Genomic DNA, 21,473 nt, shown 5'->3' with positions numbered 1-21,473 from the left:
TAAATTTATCCCAGGTCAGAGTCACATGTAGATTTCAAGTTTGTGAATGAAAATTCACATCTATACCTCTATATCCTAAGATAAACTAAGCACTGGGCCAGAAGCTGGGTTGTGAATGAGTAAAAGAGATAAACCCAGAGCCTAAGAATCCTTCAGGAAAGACAAGTATGTAAGCAGGTGGATATACAGTGAAACGCCTTATTTTCTAGTTTTGGCATGGAAACTATGATATTAAGCTTAAACATACTAAGAATGGTCCCAAAGGCCATGCACGATGGCTCATGCCTATTATCCTAGCACTTTGGGAGGCTGAGACAGGCCAATTGCTTGAACCCAAGAGTTCCAGACCAGCCTGGGCAACATGGTGAAACCCCATCTCTAAAAAATAAAAATAAAAATTCACCAGGTGTGGTGGTGTACACCTGTAGCCCCAGTTACTTGGGTGAGACTCTGTTTAAAAATAAAAAAAAGAATGCCCCTGCCCCAAAATGTTATTAACATTTTAGAGCTTCAATCATGTTATACAATTCTCACCTATCTCAAGGAACAACACAAATTTTTATACCTTCAAACTCTATGCAAATGCTTAAATTTTTTAAATTGATTTTTTAATTTTAAAGTAACCAAAGTTGATAGAGATGATAGAATGATAGAGAAAAAAAGAGTAAACACCTAGTTTTAATAACCAAAGACAAATGACCACAATATCTGTGTGTTTTCTGTAGTATTTTTAAGGGCTTGACTTTAGGTAGTTGTAGTCATGGCATTGTACAACTTTTATACTATTTTTTCCATTGAATATTTATTATAACATTTAAAATATTTCTATATAATTTTTTTACTTAAAAATTGTAAATGGCTATATAACACCATACCAGTACATACAGCTTCATATATATAACCATACCTCTATCATTGGACATTTGCTGTTTCTAGTTTTTCATCATTATAAACAATGTCCTGATAGATAGTTATAATGTAGAGATTTATTTCTATTTTATGTTTTTCAGTATAAATATCCAAATATGCCCATATCTATCATCTATCGATCTATCCATATCTTCAAATTGGTTTCCTGAAGAATTCAGATTATAATTTATTTATGATAAATTTCTAGTAATTATATCTTTGAAAAAAGTATCTGAATTATTATAGAGATATATGTTTGTCTTTAAATCGATTTCCTAAAGAATTCAGATTATAATTTTGAATAAATTGCTTAATCTGCTTTTGAGGTAAATCTGCCATTTTACAAAAAGTGTTGGTGGGTCCTGTTCCCTCTTTTACAGAAATAAAAGAGGGTAACATAATAATTTGGATGTTTTACTTTTGTGCTATATAAAAACTTGACCTTTAGAAAAATCACCTGAAAACCAGATGCTAAAATATACCTCTTAGAGTAAAGCCAAAATAGGAATACTATAAAAGTTCAAAGCTGGGGGGAAAAAAAAAAAGTCAATGCAAGTTCCTTTAGAAAATTGGCTGTTGTGTTCAGGAGTCTAATTTTGCTTGTTGCTTTCCTACTCAGACTTCAAGTAAACGATCAAAAGGACTTATATAATGAGAAATCTGTACCCCCACAGGTAAAGGAAGAAGAGGATCTTTCTTTCCTAGGCTGCAGAATTTTCTGGTAGTTTCAGTATAGATGGAACAGGTCTGATGGGAAAAAGTAAAGTTCAATTCACATTTTCCTTTCTAAGAGTAGTGTACGGAAAATAAGGAAGAGAGGCCCCGGAATAGCCCCTTAGTATGAAGGAGTGAAGTTGAAAGTTGGAAGCTGGCTTTTGGTAAAACAGAATTGCTTGACTCCTAAAGCAGTTTCTCCATGAGGACCCAGGGCAAGGGCAGCCATACCAGAATATGTTCTGAAGACAGAGACTGACCCCGCAGGTCCAGGGTGGGGGCGGGGGTGGGCCTCCACAGCAGGAGTGGAAGAATTAGAAGTAGGATAGACCACAACACTGAGGCCAAGAGAATCCTTTATGAAGAGATCAAGAGTGAGAATTATTTCCAATTATGCAAGGAAAAGAGATGAAAACAGGATGTTGTTTGGAGAGAGAATGATACAGATGGAAGACAGCCAACAGAGACACACCGATAAATGTTTTTCCTGATAGAGAGGATCACAGCGCATGGAACACAGCCATGATTTAAAGTGAGATAAGATTCTTTTTTTCTTTTAGATTAAAAACAATCCCAATCTTTGGATGAAAATAGGTTATCATGTACCAAAACAATTAATAAAACTTAGCCAACATCTAGATATAGCCTGATAAACACTTTGGATTTGAAAACCAATAAAAAGAAATTACTTATCCACAAAGAGAAAATTTAGATTAATGTTATACTTGCTCTCTAAAATTCTCAGCAAACATAAAATAATGTCCTGAAAATCTGTAGTCCTGAAAAATATCAGTAGACAATTATCTTATGTTGTAAATGAGTCAAAAATGAAAAATACGTGAAGAAATATATACCAGGCAAATGATATCACTAAAAAAAAAAGATGAGGTAGAAGTGTGTAAATATCAGAAAACAGTTCAAAAAGTTGTTTGATTAAATGAGAAAAAAGTCCTTAAAGTCATAAAAGTTGCTATCTTTAATACAGTTTTAACTACAAGCTTCCCATGTTTACCAATGATCAGAGCATTATAGTATGCACAGTCAAAAGCATAATGCTAGCCGGGCGCAGTGGCTCACGCCTGTAATCCCAGCACTTTGGGAGGCCGAGCTGGGTGGAACACGAGGTCAGAAGTTTGAGACCAGCCTGGCCAACATGGTGAAACCCCGTCCCTACTAAAAATACAAAAAAATTAGCTAGGCGTGATGGTGGGCGCCTGTAATCTCAGCTACTTGGGAAGGGAGGCTGAAGCAGGAGAATCATTTGAACCCAGGAGGCAGAGGTTGCAGTGAGCCAAGATCGTGCCATTACACTCCAGCCTGGGCGACAGGGCGAGACTCCGTCTCAAAAAAAAAAAAAGTCTGATGCTTGTTTTAGGGGAAAGGGAGGGGGGAAAATGCCCATAGACTCAGTATCTTTTTAAAGGGTTTTCTGACCTAAAATGGTGTTGACAGTCAGCATTTCATCTTAAGAAGTACAAAAAAAAAAGAGGATAAAGTTTTAAAAATGAAAACATGAATGAATTCACTATGATGTATATAAACTCTAAATCTAGTAGCAAAAATTGAGAGCTATAGCATTCCAATCTGGGAGAAATATTGATCTACAGGTGTCTTTAAAGTAAATTAGAATGCCAAGAAATTGGAATGATGACAAGGAGGTTAGTGAAGAAACGCACTGGAGAAATTGAGTATAAAATTCCAAGTTTGAAGAACTGGAATCAGATTGCAGTAATGGAAATGAAGAGGTGAATGGTGAAGAATAATGTCCACAAAAACTAATGCTACCACATCTTGGTGACAGAAGGAAGAGAATGAAAGGGAGTCCAAGGTTAAAAATAATTTCTGATCATCAAGCTTCAGTGATTGTGCTATTGTATTCTATTATGTCTAGTTAAAAGAAATTGTTACTGCTTTATCTTTCAGTTAATAGTATCTACAGGGTAAATCCCTTGCTTCATTTTCTTTTCTAGTTGTTTTATTATTATTTTGAAAGTCACATGAGATTAGTTCCACAGGCAATATATTTTGCTTCCTTTCTTTGAAGGCATTGAATAGCAATTTAAAGGTATAGTCTAGACTAGAAAATCATAACAGAAACCCCAACAAAAACCCAAATATCTTAGTTATCCTTTTATAAAGCAAAAATTTAATTCCTGTATACAATGCAAGTTAATTATTTTAAAAGTAAATTCTGAAGATCTCTGAGGAAAATAAGAATAGAATATGCTGTATATACATACACTTATAGATCAAAATTTTTGTCTCAGACTTATATTTCGCCTGTGTTGCTTATAATTAGACTCTCTTATTCTTTTCCACACAAAGAGCCCTGACTATGCAATGTGAACTTTCTAAGTGTTCTCTTCTGAGCATCTAGGCTAGTGGTGCCTCATTAGTTTAGAAACAGTGATGGGAGAGGTGTGCAGGGATCACCTGAAGATGTTTTTTAAAAAATACAATGTCCTATTTTCCACCCTTAAAAATTCTGATTTAGTATGTCTGAGGTGAAGGAGGCCTCAGCTTGAGTGTCTTAGTTAGCTTGGGCTGCTCTAACAAATAGCACAGACTAGGTGGCTTAAACTCCAGACATTGGTTTCTTACAGTCTGGAGACTAAGAAGTCCAAGATCGAGGTGCTGGCTGATTCCTGTGAGGGCTGTCTTCCTGGTACACAGACGATTCAGCTGCCTCTGCTCTTCTTATAGATTCACTTATCCCATTCATGGGAGCTCCACCTTCATGGCCTCATGACCTCCCAAAGGCCCCACCTCCAAATACATTAGAGGTAAGAGCTTCAGCATATGACTTGAGGAACACAGAACCATTCAGTTTACAGTCTTGAGAATACTTCTGAACCTCCCTTGATAATTCATATGTTAAGCAGTCTTTAGGAATTACTATTTTAAACCATCCCCTTTTGAGCAAATTTTGTGGATTCATATTGCAAAATGAAACAACCACAAAAACATAATCTCCCTTTGATTTTCTGCTATATTTAAACATAGTAGCAAGTTTTGAAAACCACTGTTTTAAACCATCCACCTTCTTTATCCAACCTTTACAGATTCATATTATAAGATTAAACAACCACAATCAAAATAAGTATTCCCTTTCTGGTTTTTCATAATATATAAATGATAGCAGCAGCTCATCAAAATAAAATATCCAACACTGGATAATTAATATAGAGTAGGATATATACTTAGCACAGAGTAGGAGTGGTGGCCAGGGGCTGGGAGGAGGGGAAAATGGGGGGTTGTTAATTACTGGGTGGAACATTTCAGTTATGCAAGATAAATGAGCTCTAGAGATCTGTGTTATGACATTGTGCCTGTAGTTAACATTTTATTGTGAATTTAAGTATCTGTTAAACCAGTTCTCGTGTTAAATGCTCCTACTACAATTAAACAAAAATAAAAATTACCGTGATGTAGGTGACAAATATACAACCCAGTTCCCTCTCATACTGCTTGACAGTTTTAGTTTGGGCGTGTAGGTGCAATAACAGTTACAGTTTGGGCATACAGGGTGCAGTGGCAAAAGGGCATTGTAATGGCCAAAGAAAATTCAATTTTCACGATTAAAAAAATAAAACAAAACAGAATCCTTGGAGAAGTAATGACAGTTTTGGAGTATTTCTAGAAACAACCAGAGAAAAATAGCCTGCTACTTTGCTTTGGAATTTAGGAAGTAGACTCATAAAAAGTGGGGAACCATTTTCTATTTCTAATCAGTACCTTGACAAAAGGAAAACAGAAGAGTCTGTTTTTGGAGATGGTTCTTTGAAACATTTGCCTTCCCCTGTGTGGACACCACCTCGGGTAGCCCTTGAAGTCAGCTGGGACTGGACCATGCATGTAAAATTCTGTTTTTTGCAGAGCTACATTAGGATTTAGTGAGGGCCAAAACATAGATGAATGAGTACCCCCAAAAAAAGTGGCAGGTGGCATTTGGAGGAGAGAGAGAGAAAGAGAGAGGCAGAAAGAAAAAGAGAAGGAAGAAGAGAGAAAACCAGGCAGCCAAATCAGGGCCTTGACTTTTGTACAAAATTAGATAGAAAATCAACCACAGCAGTCCTCTACCTGCAAGGGCAGGGGAGGGGGCCGCTGTTCTGTTGTGGAGACACACATTGCTGCTGTGATGCTCAGGGGGTCAGATTTTTGATGCTATCTTAGTTTTCCTGCGAACGTGTTCTCTGCTGTGTTGCTGGGGGAGACGCAGGACTCCAGGCTAAGTTTAAGAGAGAAAATACAGAGCTGCTGTCTTTCCTCTGAGCAGAGGCCAGATTACATGGAAAGATGCATCCAGCTCATTGAAGTTCACAAGCTGAGGATACCCGGAGGAAAGCTTGCTTGAGAGGGCCCGGAAGGACTGGCATTGCAAGCCTAGTGGCAGGCATACTCTAACTTGGTTTTATTACTTATACATGGAATAGGCGGGGACTTGGAGACTCCTGTCTCTGTTCTCTGGGAAAGAAGACTGTTCTATTCACAAAGACTTAGAAGGGTCAGACTGAAAGAAGACATGGACAGCAAAGTATTGCTGGGGTGGAAATCAGAAAGACCTGGCTCCCTTGTGGTTTATCACAGCCTAACCGTGTGACTTCAGGCAAGACACTTATCTTCTCCAAACCTCAGTTTCACATGTAAAATCAGAATAACAGAGACAGACACTTGCCTCATTGGGGCATGGTGAGAAATAGGTAACAGCCTCACGCATAATAAACCCTCAGCAAATGTTAGGTGTAACTTGTTTAAACTGAAAACATTTGTTAGTGTTTTACTTGTTTTAAAGAAATTAGAAATAAAACATATCATCTTTGTGAACATGTACAGAAGTTCATGCTTGTGAAATGTACAAAAGTTCTTAAGGTTACAAAGTGAAAGTCAAATGCTTCACCATTTCTCTCCCTCCCTCCCCCTACCTCTGTTCTCCCCACAAATAGACTACTTGGATTCTAAACTTGCTTCCAATTCATGTGGGTCTAGGCATGTTTGCCTCCCATTTTTAATCTATATAGTGGGAATAATACTAAAAACTACTTCAGAGAAGTGTTAAATGCTTAGAATAGTGCCTGGCACAGAGTAAGCTTTCAATAATATTTGTTCTCATGTTTCAAGTTAAAAAAAATGAGTACATAATGTCTAAGCTTGCTTCTAGTCTATAATTATGCACAGTAGTTTATGGACCTTCATTCTACCCTGAGAAATGATCAAATGCATAAAAATCTGAGCAGTGTCAACATTAATCACTTTTATCATTGGAAGTCACTTTCCATATCATCTATTGCAAGGTCCCAGACAGAGGAGAAATCTTTTCTGCAAACTCTAAAATGTGCAGTCATTCCCCCTGAGAGTATCCAGAAAGGAGTTTACTACCTTTCAGGATATTCCAACACATTATGATTGGAAACTTATAAAGTATGATCTTTTTATCAAATAAACAGTCACCTCTTGATAAACTTTTGATAGAGAACTTCTATTTTGTCTGCAGTTTCATGGCTAAAAGAACAGAGAACACTACAAAACAGCATCATAACATCGTGTTCTGGGCTTTGGATTTTGGGTATGACGGAAAGACTTTCTCAATACATACCTTTTAATTGCTCTCGCACAATCTCCGTAAAAAAAAAAGATACATACATATCTTTTTAGCCTGTGTCATAGGTGGAATCTATTTCTTAGTTTTCACATTCTTAGCATAGTCAGTCAAGAAATTGTGAGACTAAAACTAACTCTAGGAAGTGAAGAAATCTGTCACTTTAGGAAGTGGAGAAATCTGTCTCTTCACTACATGGGGTGAGATTATCAAATGGGAGTTAGTAAATACGTTTTTCTCATGCTTTACCAAATTTAGAGAAAAAACAATGAAGGTATAATAGAATATTTCTATGATTCATCCTCAAGGAAAGAGGAATGATAAATGGATAATACTTTCAGAAACCTGAAAGGGTCATTTAGATAGATTTAATTAGAGGTTTGATGATTTTCTGCCAGAAAAAATTGACATTTTTATAAGTGTGTGGTGAGAAAAATCATAAAGTGAGTCAGATAATAAAAATGGATTCAATTTCAGGAGATGAGAAATGTCTGTACTATTTGCACAAAAAATAATTGATGCCAAGAGTTTGTAATCACCAGGCTATAAGATTTAAATATATTGAAAAAGTCATTTTCTTATTTCCTTTCCATTCTGTAATATCCTTAATTTTTGATTCAATAGTTCTGTAAGGCACATTGTCCCGTCTTGTCTCTGTGCCTAAGTTTCCTCGTCTGTAAAATGGTTCTTGTGAAAATTAAATGACACAATGCATATTCTTTCTTCATTTTTTCTTTTTGAGACAGGGTCTCACTCTGTCGCCCAGGCTGAGGTGCAGTAGTATGATCTTGGCTCACTGCAGCCTCTACTACCCGGGCTCAAGTGATCCTCCCACCTCAGACTCCTGAGTAGCTGGGACTACAGGTTCATGCCACTACTCCCAGCTAAATTTTGTATTTTTTTGTAGAGATGGGTTTTCTCCATGTTGCCCAGGCTGATCTCGAACTCCTGGACTCAAGCGATCCACCGCCTCAGCTTCCCTAAATGCTAGGATTACAAGTGTGAGCCGCCATGCCTGGCCTGAAAATGTATGATATTCTTAAACAGCCTGGCACATAATAATCCCTCAACCAACATTTTTGTTAGAAGGACTCTGTTTCTGCATGACGGTAAACATAATTTGGGTTGAAATCAACCAATGAGCTCACTGTTTTACCATGGAAACTCTCATGTGTCCCAAAGCACTTTTGCATGGGGTGTATGTGTGTGTGCATGTGTGTGTGAGCTACTGAAGGCTATTTTCCTTTGGAGAAAGCATTCTGAGTAGGAGATAACATCAGTTTTACATCAACTTCTGTTTTGAACACTTTTCCTTAAATGCTTGTGATGATTGATATCTCAAGGCAGTCATTCAGCAGCCCCCAAATGGAAGACAGCAGAGTTGCTGGATTCTGGTTGGAAAGTGCCCTGTGTGTGTGAGAAGCTGTGGAGGCCATGAGAGGTGACCTCATGGAGGGAGAGGAAGAGTGTGAGCATGCAGAACACAGATGATCTGGGCTCAGAGAAGCAGGAGAAGTTCAGACACTTGAGATGCACAGAGAGGACATTCAACTGGGTAGAGGGAGGTGCAGGTGTCAGTAGCTCTGAGGCTAAAATGTGCCCTGGGAGCTGAAGGATGGTGGAGTGGGCAGGGATGGTGACACATGAAGCAGGTGGATGGATGTTGGATAACAGATAATAAGACAAACATATGGGGTATTTTTTCCTAATTGAAACCGTAGCATAAAATGTATGATGCTATATTCATTTGCTCTGAATGGACATGTCTTCTGTCTGAGAAGGAACTTGGCAAACAAAATGGACAAACTTTACAGAAGCAAGAACATCTTGCTGTTCCAGCCTCAGGAATAAGCATCCCCTTTTGTCGTCAAATTTTCATTATGGTGTATTGAGGTAAAACTGAAGATTTAAATGTCCATATAGGGAAAGGGCAGGAAGCTCTTGTTCAAATGCAGATTTTGGTGGTTTGTTGTTTTAAGTTCTGTGGCTATTGGAACTAAAAAGAGGAAGAAATAAAAACATTTGAAATAAGAATTAATATTGTAATGCCTACGTTAACAAATTGGTAACATCAAATACATGTGTCTTCAAAATATAAGGTAATGCCTTTCTCGATACAAATTTAATACTGGGAACCTAATCTGGAAAGTTGTGCTTGTATTGGTTCACCTTATAAGGCCTTGCACGTATACACATGTAAATGAGCTATGGGACAAGAAAGACAAGGAAGGGGCACAGATGTTTGAAGGTGGTGTTTACTTACAGTTAGGATTTTCTGCACATGCATATTTATTGACAGAGGACAATGTTAACAGAACATAGATTTTAAAAACCTAGTTACAAAACCCTGTGTAAGTAGCCATTTAAAAATAAATGTATGCATGGAAAAATACATGTGGAAAAGAAAGTCCTAAAAGAGATACAATTGATATCCTCCTGGAGAGTAAGTACCCTAGCTAAAGAAAATTCCACAAGAGACCGTAACTAATGACTACTTCATCTGCAGCCCCTCGTTCGGTGGCAGACACAATGTGTGTGCTCAACAAATTCTTTGCAAAGCTGATTGAGTCTCTAGAAATGGAATTCCTGATGGCTTTCATTTTTGTTTCTTATTTTGTTTATATAGTTTTTCTAATTTTTCTACAACAAACCTGTATTACTTGTGTTAACGAAAATAAAAAAGAAATAGAATTACTTTCTTCTAACTTAATTTGAGGTTTAAGTATTTGAGATCTAGGCAAAGACCAGTCAGCTCTCCTGGATTTTTGCATGAATCTCATTATGCCCAATAGCACAGTAACATGTTGGGAATCCACTGTTCAATATTCCTTGCCTAGGAAGATAGTATGGAGCTAGCAGTAAGGTACTGAAGGAATAAGAAAACCACTAGATGGAGGTTGAAGAGAAAGTGCACCCCAGTAGAGGCTCTCTTTTAATTAATCAGCCACTCTGCCTTTAAATACAGCATATTGCCTTCCATGTCAGGAACATGGAGGGAAAACATGTAGTATATTTTGTTCAATGTTAAATCCCCATCACTTAACATAATGGTCGGGATAGTTAAAAAATCAAAACAATTATGCAAACGTGAATGAATGAGTAACTTCTGCTAGCAATGATGGTTGGTTTCCCAAAGACATGAAAGTCAGAGTTTGAGGTGAAGAGTCCCAGAGATGTTATTGAACATTTTCTTTTCTTAATTTCCTTCTCTACCTGTGCCAGGGATACTAAGCAATGAGATAAAAACCCACCATTAAGTGTGTATGTGTGTGTCTGTGTCTTCAATAGGGCAGTTGGTAAGCAGTTTCACTGGCACTCCTAAAGACCCCACAGTTTATACACAACAGTTATCAGAAGAGTACTTGTTGATATTGACGTATTGATAACCTTAATAATAACTAATGATTAAAAATGAGCCAATGACTTCTGTCTTCTTTGGGACTTTTTAGAATGAAATAGATGCTTTGATTTTATACAAGTTGTGTGTTTCTTCTCTCACATCCTTGTTCCCAAATGTTAAGTCTTTCAGTTATAACAAATAAATCGCACACATAGACAAAAAGTCTTCATGAGTTAAGTTAGGGAATTAGAAAAGACTGATGTGGAATTGGCATTGGATAACAAAGAGGACATGGCTGGGATAAAGGGTTTGAATTAGTTGAGTAAAGGTTGCAGGATGGTGAACAATGGTATGTTTAGCCAATCTGAGTGCAGCATGTGGTATGAGTGTGAAAGGAAGTACACGTACAAATCAGTGGGACGCAGGGTCCTGGAAACATAAGGTTAAATAAAGTAGGCAGTTTGTAAGCTTCGAGAATGCCTTTATATTCAGTGCTATATATCCAGCACATACTGCAGTGCCTGATACCACAGTGGATGCATAATATTTGCTGTGTGAATGAATGAATGAACAGATGAGTGAATGAGAAACAAGAAGATACACTGAGGTTTTCTAGGCTACAAAAGAGACCTACAGTGTGTTTGGAAGCTGATTTTTTTTATATAAAATAAGGAACATTTTGAAAGGCATCCCAGACCTGAGGGCCCATGGCCTACCTAGAAAGGAGTCTAGAAATGGGGATAGGTGAAAAAGGCTATTGTACATATATGGAATGAATGAGAAAGAAAACAATCCACTACTGAGAGTGGGTGCAAAGAGAACCTGCTGGGCCTTCCTACTGCACGTGGGGAACCTGAAGAGTTCTGAGCGGTAGGGTCTGGGACATGAGAGGAAGGAGAAAAGCAGAAGGATGCCTGGCTCATGTCACTCTCTCAGGCTGCATCTTTGTTCATGATGGTGTTGGCACCGTCTTCCTACATCTGCGGGGGAAGCAGCACCGATACCTCTCTAAATTGGTAGCTGGACACAGATGGTAATAGAAACTGTAACAACAGGTGATCATTTAAGGGGTTAAGTAAAGAGGACAGGCAAGAACAGCATGCTGTGAACCATAAGTTGGAAGACAGGAGAAGATTCAAAAGACTTTAATACTGAACCCAAGAGAGCTGCAAGGGAAAGAAATGACCCATAGTGTTGCAAGGACATTGCAGTTAAAGAAAATGGAGTATTTTAATTTTAATACCGTGAAGAGGGGGCTGGAATGAAGTAGGGAAAGTATATACCAATAGAAATGAAATTGCTATCACAGAATACAAAAACTAGATCTTAACCATTTAAAACAGCAATGAACATGAGATGAATGAACATTTCCTGAGTTGCTATAAGCTGTTTCTGCGTAAAAGATTTATTAATGGACACATTGTGACTGTGTGACCTCTCTCCTGATATTGAACTATTTAAATACCAACTTCTTTTAATAAATGTGGGAAACCTTTTGAAAGCCAGGTTTTTCAAACTCTGTGTACTGTCTTATGAAGGACACTTCGGTAAACAGAAAAAGGAGATATTGGCTTATAAAAACATAATAGTGATAAGGCTAAGATACACAGAAGCAATTTCCTATCAAAGTAATAAGCTTACCTAGGATACTTAAATATCCCTACTGGTTTTTATCAGAGGAATAATAGGTCTGTCATATGCAGTTATATTGATTCAACATGAATGAAGGCATAAAACAATATTTCTGTTTGTAAATGAAAATTACAATCAACCACCTAAAATTAATTTTGAATTCCTCATGTGTTTGTAACTTAAATTTACTTTACTTTACTACTTGAATATAATATTTAATAGTATTAAATCAGTGAAATTTCTAGAGATCCAGGAGCTACTTGTTGAGTTTTTATGTATGTGTGGGTTAGCCAGGTATCTTTGGAGCTTAGATCATTTCTTGGGCACTGTTCGATTAAGTGGCACCTGGGAGCAGGTAAAGTGAAGGTAAATGTGAGTGACAGCTAATGTCATTCAGTTTTAGTCACACTGTTTTGGTTGGTCAGATAAAACTAAAGTGGGAATTTTTAAAAAACAATAAATTCTGGACATGTATTTTTCTAGATAAACAAATCCATAATCAAAAATCATTTTTGCTTTAGATAGCGTATTGATAATAAAGGTGCATGGAATTCATATGCCCATTGTCTCCACTGCTCAGTGAAAGAGGACTTGTGGAAAGATCTATAAAATTCCTTATATAATCTTTGAACTACATGGTGAAACCACTCTTTTACTTGCTCCTTTGTACTGTCATCTTGAAGGATTTCTAAAAGATTCTATGTACACTCAGTATTTGGATGTATAGGATACTGTCATTGAAGAGGCATCTCAAATTGAGGCCACCAGAATTCTTTCCCCACTACCAGTAAATCAGAGAGAGAGAAGAAAAAAAAAAACACTTTAAATACTCTGCGTATATTTACATGGGATATCAAAGAGTTCCAAACTCCAATTATATAACATAAATTAATTAGTGCAGCCTACTGCAAAGCCCATATTCAAACTCAATATTCAGGGCAATAACAGCCTGGAAATACCTAGCACGTCTTAAAGCCAGTTAACTTTTTTCTTCTGGGAATAGGAGGTGTATCAGTCCGTTTTCACCGTTGTATAAAGAAATGCCTGAGACTGGGTAATTTCTAAAGGAGAGAAGTTTAATTGACTCCATTCTGCATGGCTGGGGAGGCTTCAGGAAACTTACAATCATGGTGGAAGACACCTTCTTCACAAGGCAGCAGGAGAGAGAAAGAGTGTGTGAAGTAGGAACTGTCAAACACTTATAAAACCCATCAGATCTTGCGAGAACTCACTCACTATCATGAGAACAGCATGGGGGAAACCGCCGCCATAATTCAACCCCTCTCTCCACACGTGGGGATTGTAGGGATTATAATTCAAGATGAAATTTGGTGGGGGACACAGCCAACCCATATTAGGAGAGTTAGGCAGAGATACCTGCCCAGGTAGATAAAGGAGCATGTAATGATGGAGGTAGGTGCTCAATACAGGCAATCAGATTTGGAGCTGCTTTGTTCTGAGTTTCCGTATTTTATTCTCTTTTCCAGTAAAAACTGCATCTGCACACACACACACACACACACACACACACACACACACACACAGCAAACATGTTCTTGTTCTTTTTGAACTCCGGTGAGGACTAAGTGGCACCCATTGTCCTTAGTTAGGTTTCTTTCTCTAGATCCATGGAGCACCGGATAGGCGAGCCAGTGGACCCGCCTAATGTTAAAACTGTAGGGCTGCGTTTTCGTTTTCCTGACTCGGCACAGCTGTGCACTGCCTGAAGCGCTCTTTTTCTCTGTTACCTGCCTTGAGAAATTCTCTTAATAGTCCTCAGCTTCAGCAAGGTCAACTCCAAACCCCTTACGCGTTGTAGTCAAACAGAGCTTATTTTAAATTTCAAGTTTGCTTGGATGGCCTTGGTCAAGTTATTACCTGCCTTGAGGCTGGCTTTTCTCGTGCATGTATAAGAAGATGAGATTTTTTATTATTTTTTGGTTAGGGCTGTTGTAAAGATCAAATAAAATATAATTGCTAAGTATCCCAAACATAGTATATATCCATAGCCATTAGTTCCTCACCTTCCTTTAAGACTCAATCCAAGTGCTAATCAAATGGGAAGTCTCACAGTCCACTCAGGGATCTTCAGGTACCACCTGCCTTTATAACAGTTCTTCTCACATTGTATTGCACTTACTTGCTGTTTGAGTCCTGAGGACTGACATACAATAGCTCCCCTTCAACTGACTGCTGAGTTGTGGAAGGCGATAGCAATGGCCACAGGGAGGTGATGTCTGTCACAGGATGTAGATGTTTCAGAATTGTGGAAATTTAAGCAGTAAGCAGGCATCTGATCTCCCACCTCAATGTAATTTCATGAAAAATTTACTTCAGAGTAGCTGGAAGAATTTAGATAATCACTGTGTTCATTTAAAAAAAAAATCTCCATTTAGAGGAGGTTCTTCCCCCATTCTTTCTGGCCTCACTCCCCTGTGGGGAGGACAAAATTGGGAAATCAGCTTGGGACTACTGTTGGAAGTAAGAGACGTCTGTGAATGTCATGTTAAATGAACACTGGGAAAATCATGGGGAAGATCTGTGCATTTCGTCTGTATTAGTCAGCAGTGTTCTAGCACAGAGCACCTGTATGTGGACACAGCTTTAGGTATAAGAGCATATATCTAAAAAGATTTTCCCAATAATATGTCTGCCCTAAGAAGCAAACCATTTTACTCTGTCTATTCTAAATCACTAGCCTCTAAACTGCTTATGAAGTGCATAAAATAATCTATTGCATTGGGAGAAAAAAATCAAGCTTCTATTGGTATTAATTTTGTCTCATCCTTTTAAGTTTCTGTTTTCATGTGTTCTTTATACACTATGGAATAGAACACATGTATGCCTTACAAATACATAGATACATGTGGGGAACTCAGTTTTTTGATGAGAGGAAAAATAGTTTAGATGACAAATACACCTTTTCCTTTTCCCAGACTGTGGTTTTGTGCTTGCTCACCAAAGCTAACCTCAGCATGCTCAAAAGGAAGCAGAGTTCCAGGGTGGAAGCCCAGCCAGTCGCTGACTTTGGTCCTGATGAGTCTCTGTCGGATAACGCTGACATCCTCTGGATTAACAAACCAGTAAGTTTCTTCTTTGAGTATGGAGAAGCATGCATAAGTGGATGTAAGAGAAATTTGATTGAAAAATGCAAATATCTTGTACCTTTTGCTTTAAAATGTCTGAGCTGCAGTAGAATATGGATGAGGTTCAGAGTCTGGAAATAGAGAACAATCCAATGAAATAGTGAGATGTTGCTATGAGTTACTCACATGGAAAAATGCACCAGGTGGTCCAATCCCCTCCCCTCCCCTCCCCACACTGTGCACCCTGTCCTCAGAGTCACGCGGTGTACTGATGATACCACTTCTCAGGCTGATCCGAATCTGGGGTCCATGATGAGCAACCTGTTCTTAACGAACTTCCTTTACTTGTTGTCAACATGCCTGAATCCATGAGACAATAAGCACATGTTTGGAATTAAAGGTATCCTTCTGATTTGCAAGTTTTGAGTAAAAGGTCAATGAGATAATGGATAGTATCTCTGAAGAATTTGTCACCTTCGCCGCCTAATTAAGTTGATGAGGATTTGAGAGGAAGAACTGCTAGGCTAGGTACACTGTATGCCAGAAAGCATAGCAACCAGAGCTAAGTCTGACAGGCATGCATGTCCATGAGTATTGAAAACTCAGCTCTGCAAAACCGAGCAGGATCAACTTCTTACTCATCTCATGGTTGATGCTGAAGTAACAAAAGGAAATGACCTGTTGCCTCTTGCAGTGCTTGTCTTTCCCCTAACCATGATACACACAGGATCCGCTTGGACTCTTTGCTGTCCTTCCCAATCTGTCTTCCTCTAATCTGCCCTCCAGATTACTTCCCCAGCCTGCTCACATTTCTTTACCTATTTCTATTTTTATTCACATCACCCTTCTGCTTTATAATCATGGAAACATCTGTATTACCTTCATTGCAAATTAAAATCTGTTAGTATGACATTCCTGCTTCTTTTCTTTCAGGACCTAACCTGTCCAGTAACTGCTCCTTTCCCATGTCAGCACAACATCCACTCAAGCCCCATCAACAGCCTCCTACTCCTCTAGGCTCTCTGGCTTGTTCACATTGCTTTCCTTTGCTCGTACTGCTCCCTGGCCCCAGTGACCCTTTCCCAGCTCCTCTGATGAGTCAAATCCTCCTCATCCATTAGGACTGGCTGAGATGTCACCCCTGGCATCCTCCTCTGAAAGGCTTATTTCTACCACAGACGGAATGACCCTCTCTTCTCTTTCTACTTAGCCTGTTTTATATTTGCATATAAATACAATGTTATCTATAAATAACTGTATTTTTTATATACCTCATATGTGTATATTTACATTATATACATTGTAGATCATGTATATATAATACATATATTTATGGCTCTATTGTCTTATGTATATATACATGTTATATGCACATACATATAAACATATAACAGGTTATATAGATATCACATATATACACATTACGTATACACATATATGTGTTAACACTGCATATTACCTATACATATAAATGTCATGTGTGTATAACATATATACTTGTTATATATGCATATGTGTTAGATGCATGTAAGATATACATATATGTACACATGCATATAACATGTATGTGTAATATGTGCATGTGTTATATACACGAGACAATATACATAATATATGTATATTATGTCTTATCTAGAACATGTTTTATAATGTTATATAACATGTTTTTGCCTCTTGCAGTGCTTGTCTTTCCCCTAACCATGATACATGCAGGATCTGCATGGACTCTTTGTTTTCCTTCCCAGTCTGTCTTTCTCTAGCCCTCCAGACTACATGTATTTACATGTATGTGTATATACACATAACATATTATATACATACATATAACATGCTATGTGTATATACACACATTTATATATATATAATACATTCAAAGGTGTTTTACTTCTTGGACTGCAAAATAGGAGTCAGAAGTGTGTTGCTTCCATGTTTTGTTTCCCGCACCCAGCATTCTGACACATAGTAGGCTTTTGTTCACGCTTAGAGGATTGAATGGAATAGAGAATGAAGCACCCCTAACTCTTTCTGAGCATCCACCTTATTACAGAACTTTCTGTGAAGTTATGAAGAAGGTAGTATCAAAGATGTAGCCTTGGAGGCACTTACTAAAATTACTAATGCTTCATTAAAATTCTGTCTTTAAACTAAAAATGGGTTTGTTGTTGAAGAAGCTATATTTGGAAGCTCTTTTGTGTAATTAGATTCTTTAAGTTGAAAGTCCAGATGGGGCTAAATTCACACACCGATGTTTATTGAAGTGCTTCCAAATTGCATGAAAAATACATCAACCCTTAAAGTAAATTGAATCATCAGTGGCTTGTATGTTATGGAATTAGAAGCATAATATCTTCATGTAAATATTATAACTGTCAGATAAATATTGTAACCCACTCATCAGCTGCAAGTGTCTGAGTCTCCTGAAAGTTCTGACAGTCTTTTCTATTTTTCATCTTGAGTGTTTGCTAGTATACATAGCTGCAGAATCCATCTACCACAAACCTAATTTTTTTTCAGAGACTATAATATCAAAGAATTATCATGATTTCATATAGGTCCAAGATAGTCAATAAAAACATATTTGAATTACATTTAAGAATTGTGTACTAATTGATTAACTGGTGATATTAATTGTGTGGGTTTAGCATGGAGATGCAGTTAAGTATTTTTTTAACCCTAGATATTAGTGTTTGTAATAAAATATTGAGTATGAGTGATTGTATGTCCTGTACATATATTCATGTAAACACAAACATACTTATCTTTAATTCTTTCTTCTTATTTTGGGGTTAAAGAAAATCTTCAGATAGCAGACATGCCTCTAGTGTTGCACAGAAAGTTATTTTACGGAATTTTGAAAGATGTATGGGCTAAATTTGTATAAAATATGTTCTCCAAAATAAAGAGAAAAATCTATTCATTATCTTTTTAAATGTAGGATGAGACCAGATTTTTAAAAAGTTTCTTTGTAGTTTTATACAAAGACATTATACATAAGATACAAATAGAAAGGAAATTCTAAATATGGGATGTGTTATGTATCAATTCATTTAAAAAGCATTTCTGATCTACTATGATAGGCCCTTGTGCGAGATGTTACGGAAGTTACAGTAAATATAGTATGACCCCTAATTCTAGGTACTTAGAGTACAAAAATGAAAAAAATAATAATGGCACATCAAGTTCCTATGTGATTAAATTACAAACACATATTTTAATTGAACCAGAATCTTCCTATATTGTAGTCCGATGCCAGGAGGTTATCAGATGTTTTGGGGAGCCTGACCAGGTTCCATCTAGGCTTTGGGTCTTTGTGATGCATGACCCCAGAAATGCCCCCACCTTTCTATCTTAATGTGTTTATGTGGAAAATAGGTGGCTTGAGAATTAAATGATATAAAAACATGTGAAAATATTTTAGCACATTATATGCACTTAGATGTTAGTTTTCTTCTTCTTCAACTCTGTATTAGTGACCTATTTTAACTTCAGTATTATATTTTCCACTTAGTGTGGTTCATAATACAAGTTTAAGATTTCAGTTATGGCACCATGTAATAACTCTGGACCATCGTTGCAGTGGGTTCACTCTTTGCTGCGCATCTGTGCCATCATCAGCGTCATTTCTGTTTGTATGAATACACCAATGACCTTCGAGCACTATCCTCCACTTCAGTATGTGACCTTCACTTTGGATACATTATTGATGTTTCTCTACACAGCAGAGATGATAGCAAAAATGCACATCCGGGGCATTGTCAAGGTAAGCATTCCCATGTCATTTAAACTAAGAACCTAAATGCATCGAAAAGCTTAATCCGTTTATCATATTTGCATGTTCATTTCAGTGAAACAAAACATCATTTTATCTTATACATATTGAAGACCTTTTTAAAAAGGCATAACTCCAGAGATTGGGAGAAATTGTAGCATGAGACTATTTTAAAAGTTAAATAAATTTTACAAGACACAAAGTCTTGGAATATCTGGGAAGGAACAAGATGGTTTGACTAATAGCTGTGTGAAGTCCAGAGTAGGGTTATTCATGCCACCTAGGGCTGAGCCCGCGACCCAGCACAGGGGCTGGCCCAGAGAAGCACCTTATTTTTTGTTGACTTATGGAGTGCAGAATCAGAGTCACATGATAGAGTTAGAGCATGATAATATTGTAGTAGGATGTCATTTACTTGATGTGTTTTGAAGATACGAAAGGGGGAAAAAAAAAAGAAATGAGATGGTAAAAATTTCTGGGACCAAAAGGAAAATAATATGTCATGTGAAATTAGTAACAATTGGAAACAAAATAAATATAAAAATTGTTAATTGGAAAACAAAGGAAAAGAAAAAAAGAAAATTTCTGTCACTGGATGTCTTTTCCTTTTGTAGCACTGATCTTTACATAGGTTAAACATATGTAGATGATGCTGTCCCTAGAGTATTTAAAATTGTACTATTTGGGGAAACAGTAATAGCAGTGCAGATTTTAGGGTTTGGCAAATGACAGACTCAGATCCTAGTTCTTTCACTTATTGTTGTATTAGCATCTCAAGTTAGCTAATTTTGGTGGGAAAGTGTTTTATTTTGTACAAGGATTTTGAAAATCTACTGAGACAATGTAATGATCGGTCAATTTCATTGCTTCCCTTTTATACATAATTCATTGTGTGCCATTCTTGAAAGACAGAGATCACAGACAATGCATTACCAGGTTCATGTTTAACTTTTTATTGTGGACTTTAAAAAATTTACCCCAAAGTATATTACAGTTATAACGTGAATCCCTGTAACTAAACATCAACAATTATCAATATTTAGCCAATTCTGTTTCATTTTAAAGCAAATCTGAGAAACCAAGTCATTTCAGAAATCATTCCTTTTGTATTGATGACTGATAACATTTTATTTTTTATATAACTACCATACCATTATCATATATAGCAATATTTTATATATGATAAAATATTTGTAACAAGACTTAGCAATAATTCCATAGTGTAGGCTAATCCGCAATCCATGTTCATATTTCCTGAATTGTCACAATTTTTTTTTAATAGTTGGTTTCTTCAAATCAAGACTCAGACATGGTTTACATAGTATATTTGATTGCTTTTGTTTTTGTTTTTGAGACGGAGTTTCGCTCTTGTTGCCCAGGCTGGAGTGCAATGGCACGGTCTCGGCTCGCTGCAACCTCTGTCTCCTGCGTTCAAGCGATTCTCCTGCCTCAGCCTCCCGAGTAGCTGGGATGACAGGCATGAGCCACCACACCTGGCTAATTTTGTATTTTCAGTAGAGATGAGGCTTCCCCATGTTGGTCTCAAACTCCCGACCTCAGGTAATCCACCCGTCTCGCCCTCCCACTTACGTTTCTTAAGTCTCCTTTAAGTCTCTGTAAGTCCATTAAGTTTCAGCTTTTCACATCCTGCAAAAAAATTATCTGGGTCATTGATCCATTGGGAAACATGTGTCTTTTGTCTTGTGGAAGATTCTACATTTGAGATTTGGCTGATTGCTTCCAGATGGTGCCCTTTAATAGTTTCTGTGTACTCCATGTCCTCTGAGCTGCTTTGTATTTTGACCAGCAATGCCCACAGGTGCTTCTTTCCCACATGGTCACTGCAAAATATGTCAGACTTCTGGATATTTGCCAGTCTGAAGGGTGGGAAACGGTAATCCACTGTAGTTTTAATTTGCATTTCCCTTTTGAGAGTGAGGTTAAGCAGGATTTTATGTCTCAAGAGCCATTTTTAAGTTACATTTTTTCATTCAAATTTTGGCCACTCTGTGTGTGTTAGGAGTATCAGCCTTTTGTGCTATAACTTGCAATTGTTTTTCCCAGTTTGCCATTGTCATTGGCTTGGTTCGTGGTTATTTGTACCATACACAATTCTTATCCACATCATGGACAGACTTTCCATTGTCTGCATTTTATGTCATACAGGAACTTTTTTTTAGGTTTCCTCATATAGATTTTGCACATTCTTAGTTATATTTATGTTTTGGTATTTTATGTAATCATTTTGTTATCTGTATGAGGTCTTATCTTCCATTACCTATTCTAACTTGTTCTTTTAAATGAAGGCTGTTGGTTTCTATACATTAATATTATATTCTGCTACTTTACTAAATGTACTAGATTCTTGTATTAGTCATAATAGTTTTCCCACTAATTCTTTCGATGCTTCCATATCATCATATCATA

The 21,473-nt window shown here is 37.2% G+C and overlaps 1 protein-coding gene across 7 annotated transcripts in view; it reads left to right on the top strand.

The window, feature by feature from the left end:
• NALCN (sodium leak channel, non-selective) overlaps window positions 1-21,473 on the top strand; it is a 351,429-nt gene that overhangs the window by 2,983 nt on the left and 326,973 nt on the right. For 5 of the 7 annotated variants that reach the window (XM_007960806.3, XM_038007863.2, XM_038007864.2 and 2 more), the window contains exons 2-3: window positions 15,128-15,274; window positions 18,855-19,037. In XM_007960806.3, the coding sequence (XP_007958997.2) occupies window positions 15,128-15,274; window positions 18,855-19,037 (330 nt within the window). Of the gene's footprint in view, window positions 1-4,385; window positions 4,407-15,127; window positions 15,275-18,854; window positions 19,038-21,473 lie in introns of those variants that run through there. The other 2 variants (XM_038007861.2, XM_073014477.1) reach the window with 1 other exon arrangement.

The sequence above is a fragment of the Chlorocebus sabaeus genome, chromosome 3 (genome assembly GCF_047675955.1).
Source record: "Chlorocebus sabaeus isolate Y175 chromosome 3, mChlSab1.0.hap1, whole genome shotgun sequence".
NCBI lineage: Eukaryota > Metazoa > Chordata > Mammalia > Primates > Cercopithecidae > Chlorocebus > Chlorocebus sabaeus.
This window is presented reverse-complemented; position numbering and strand designations above follow the sequence as displayed.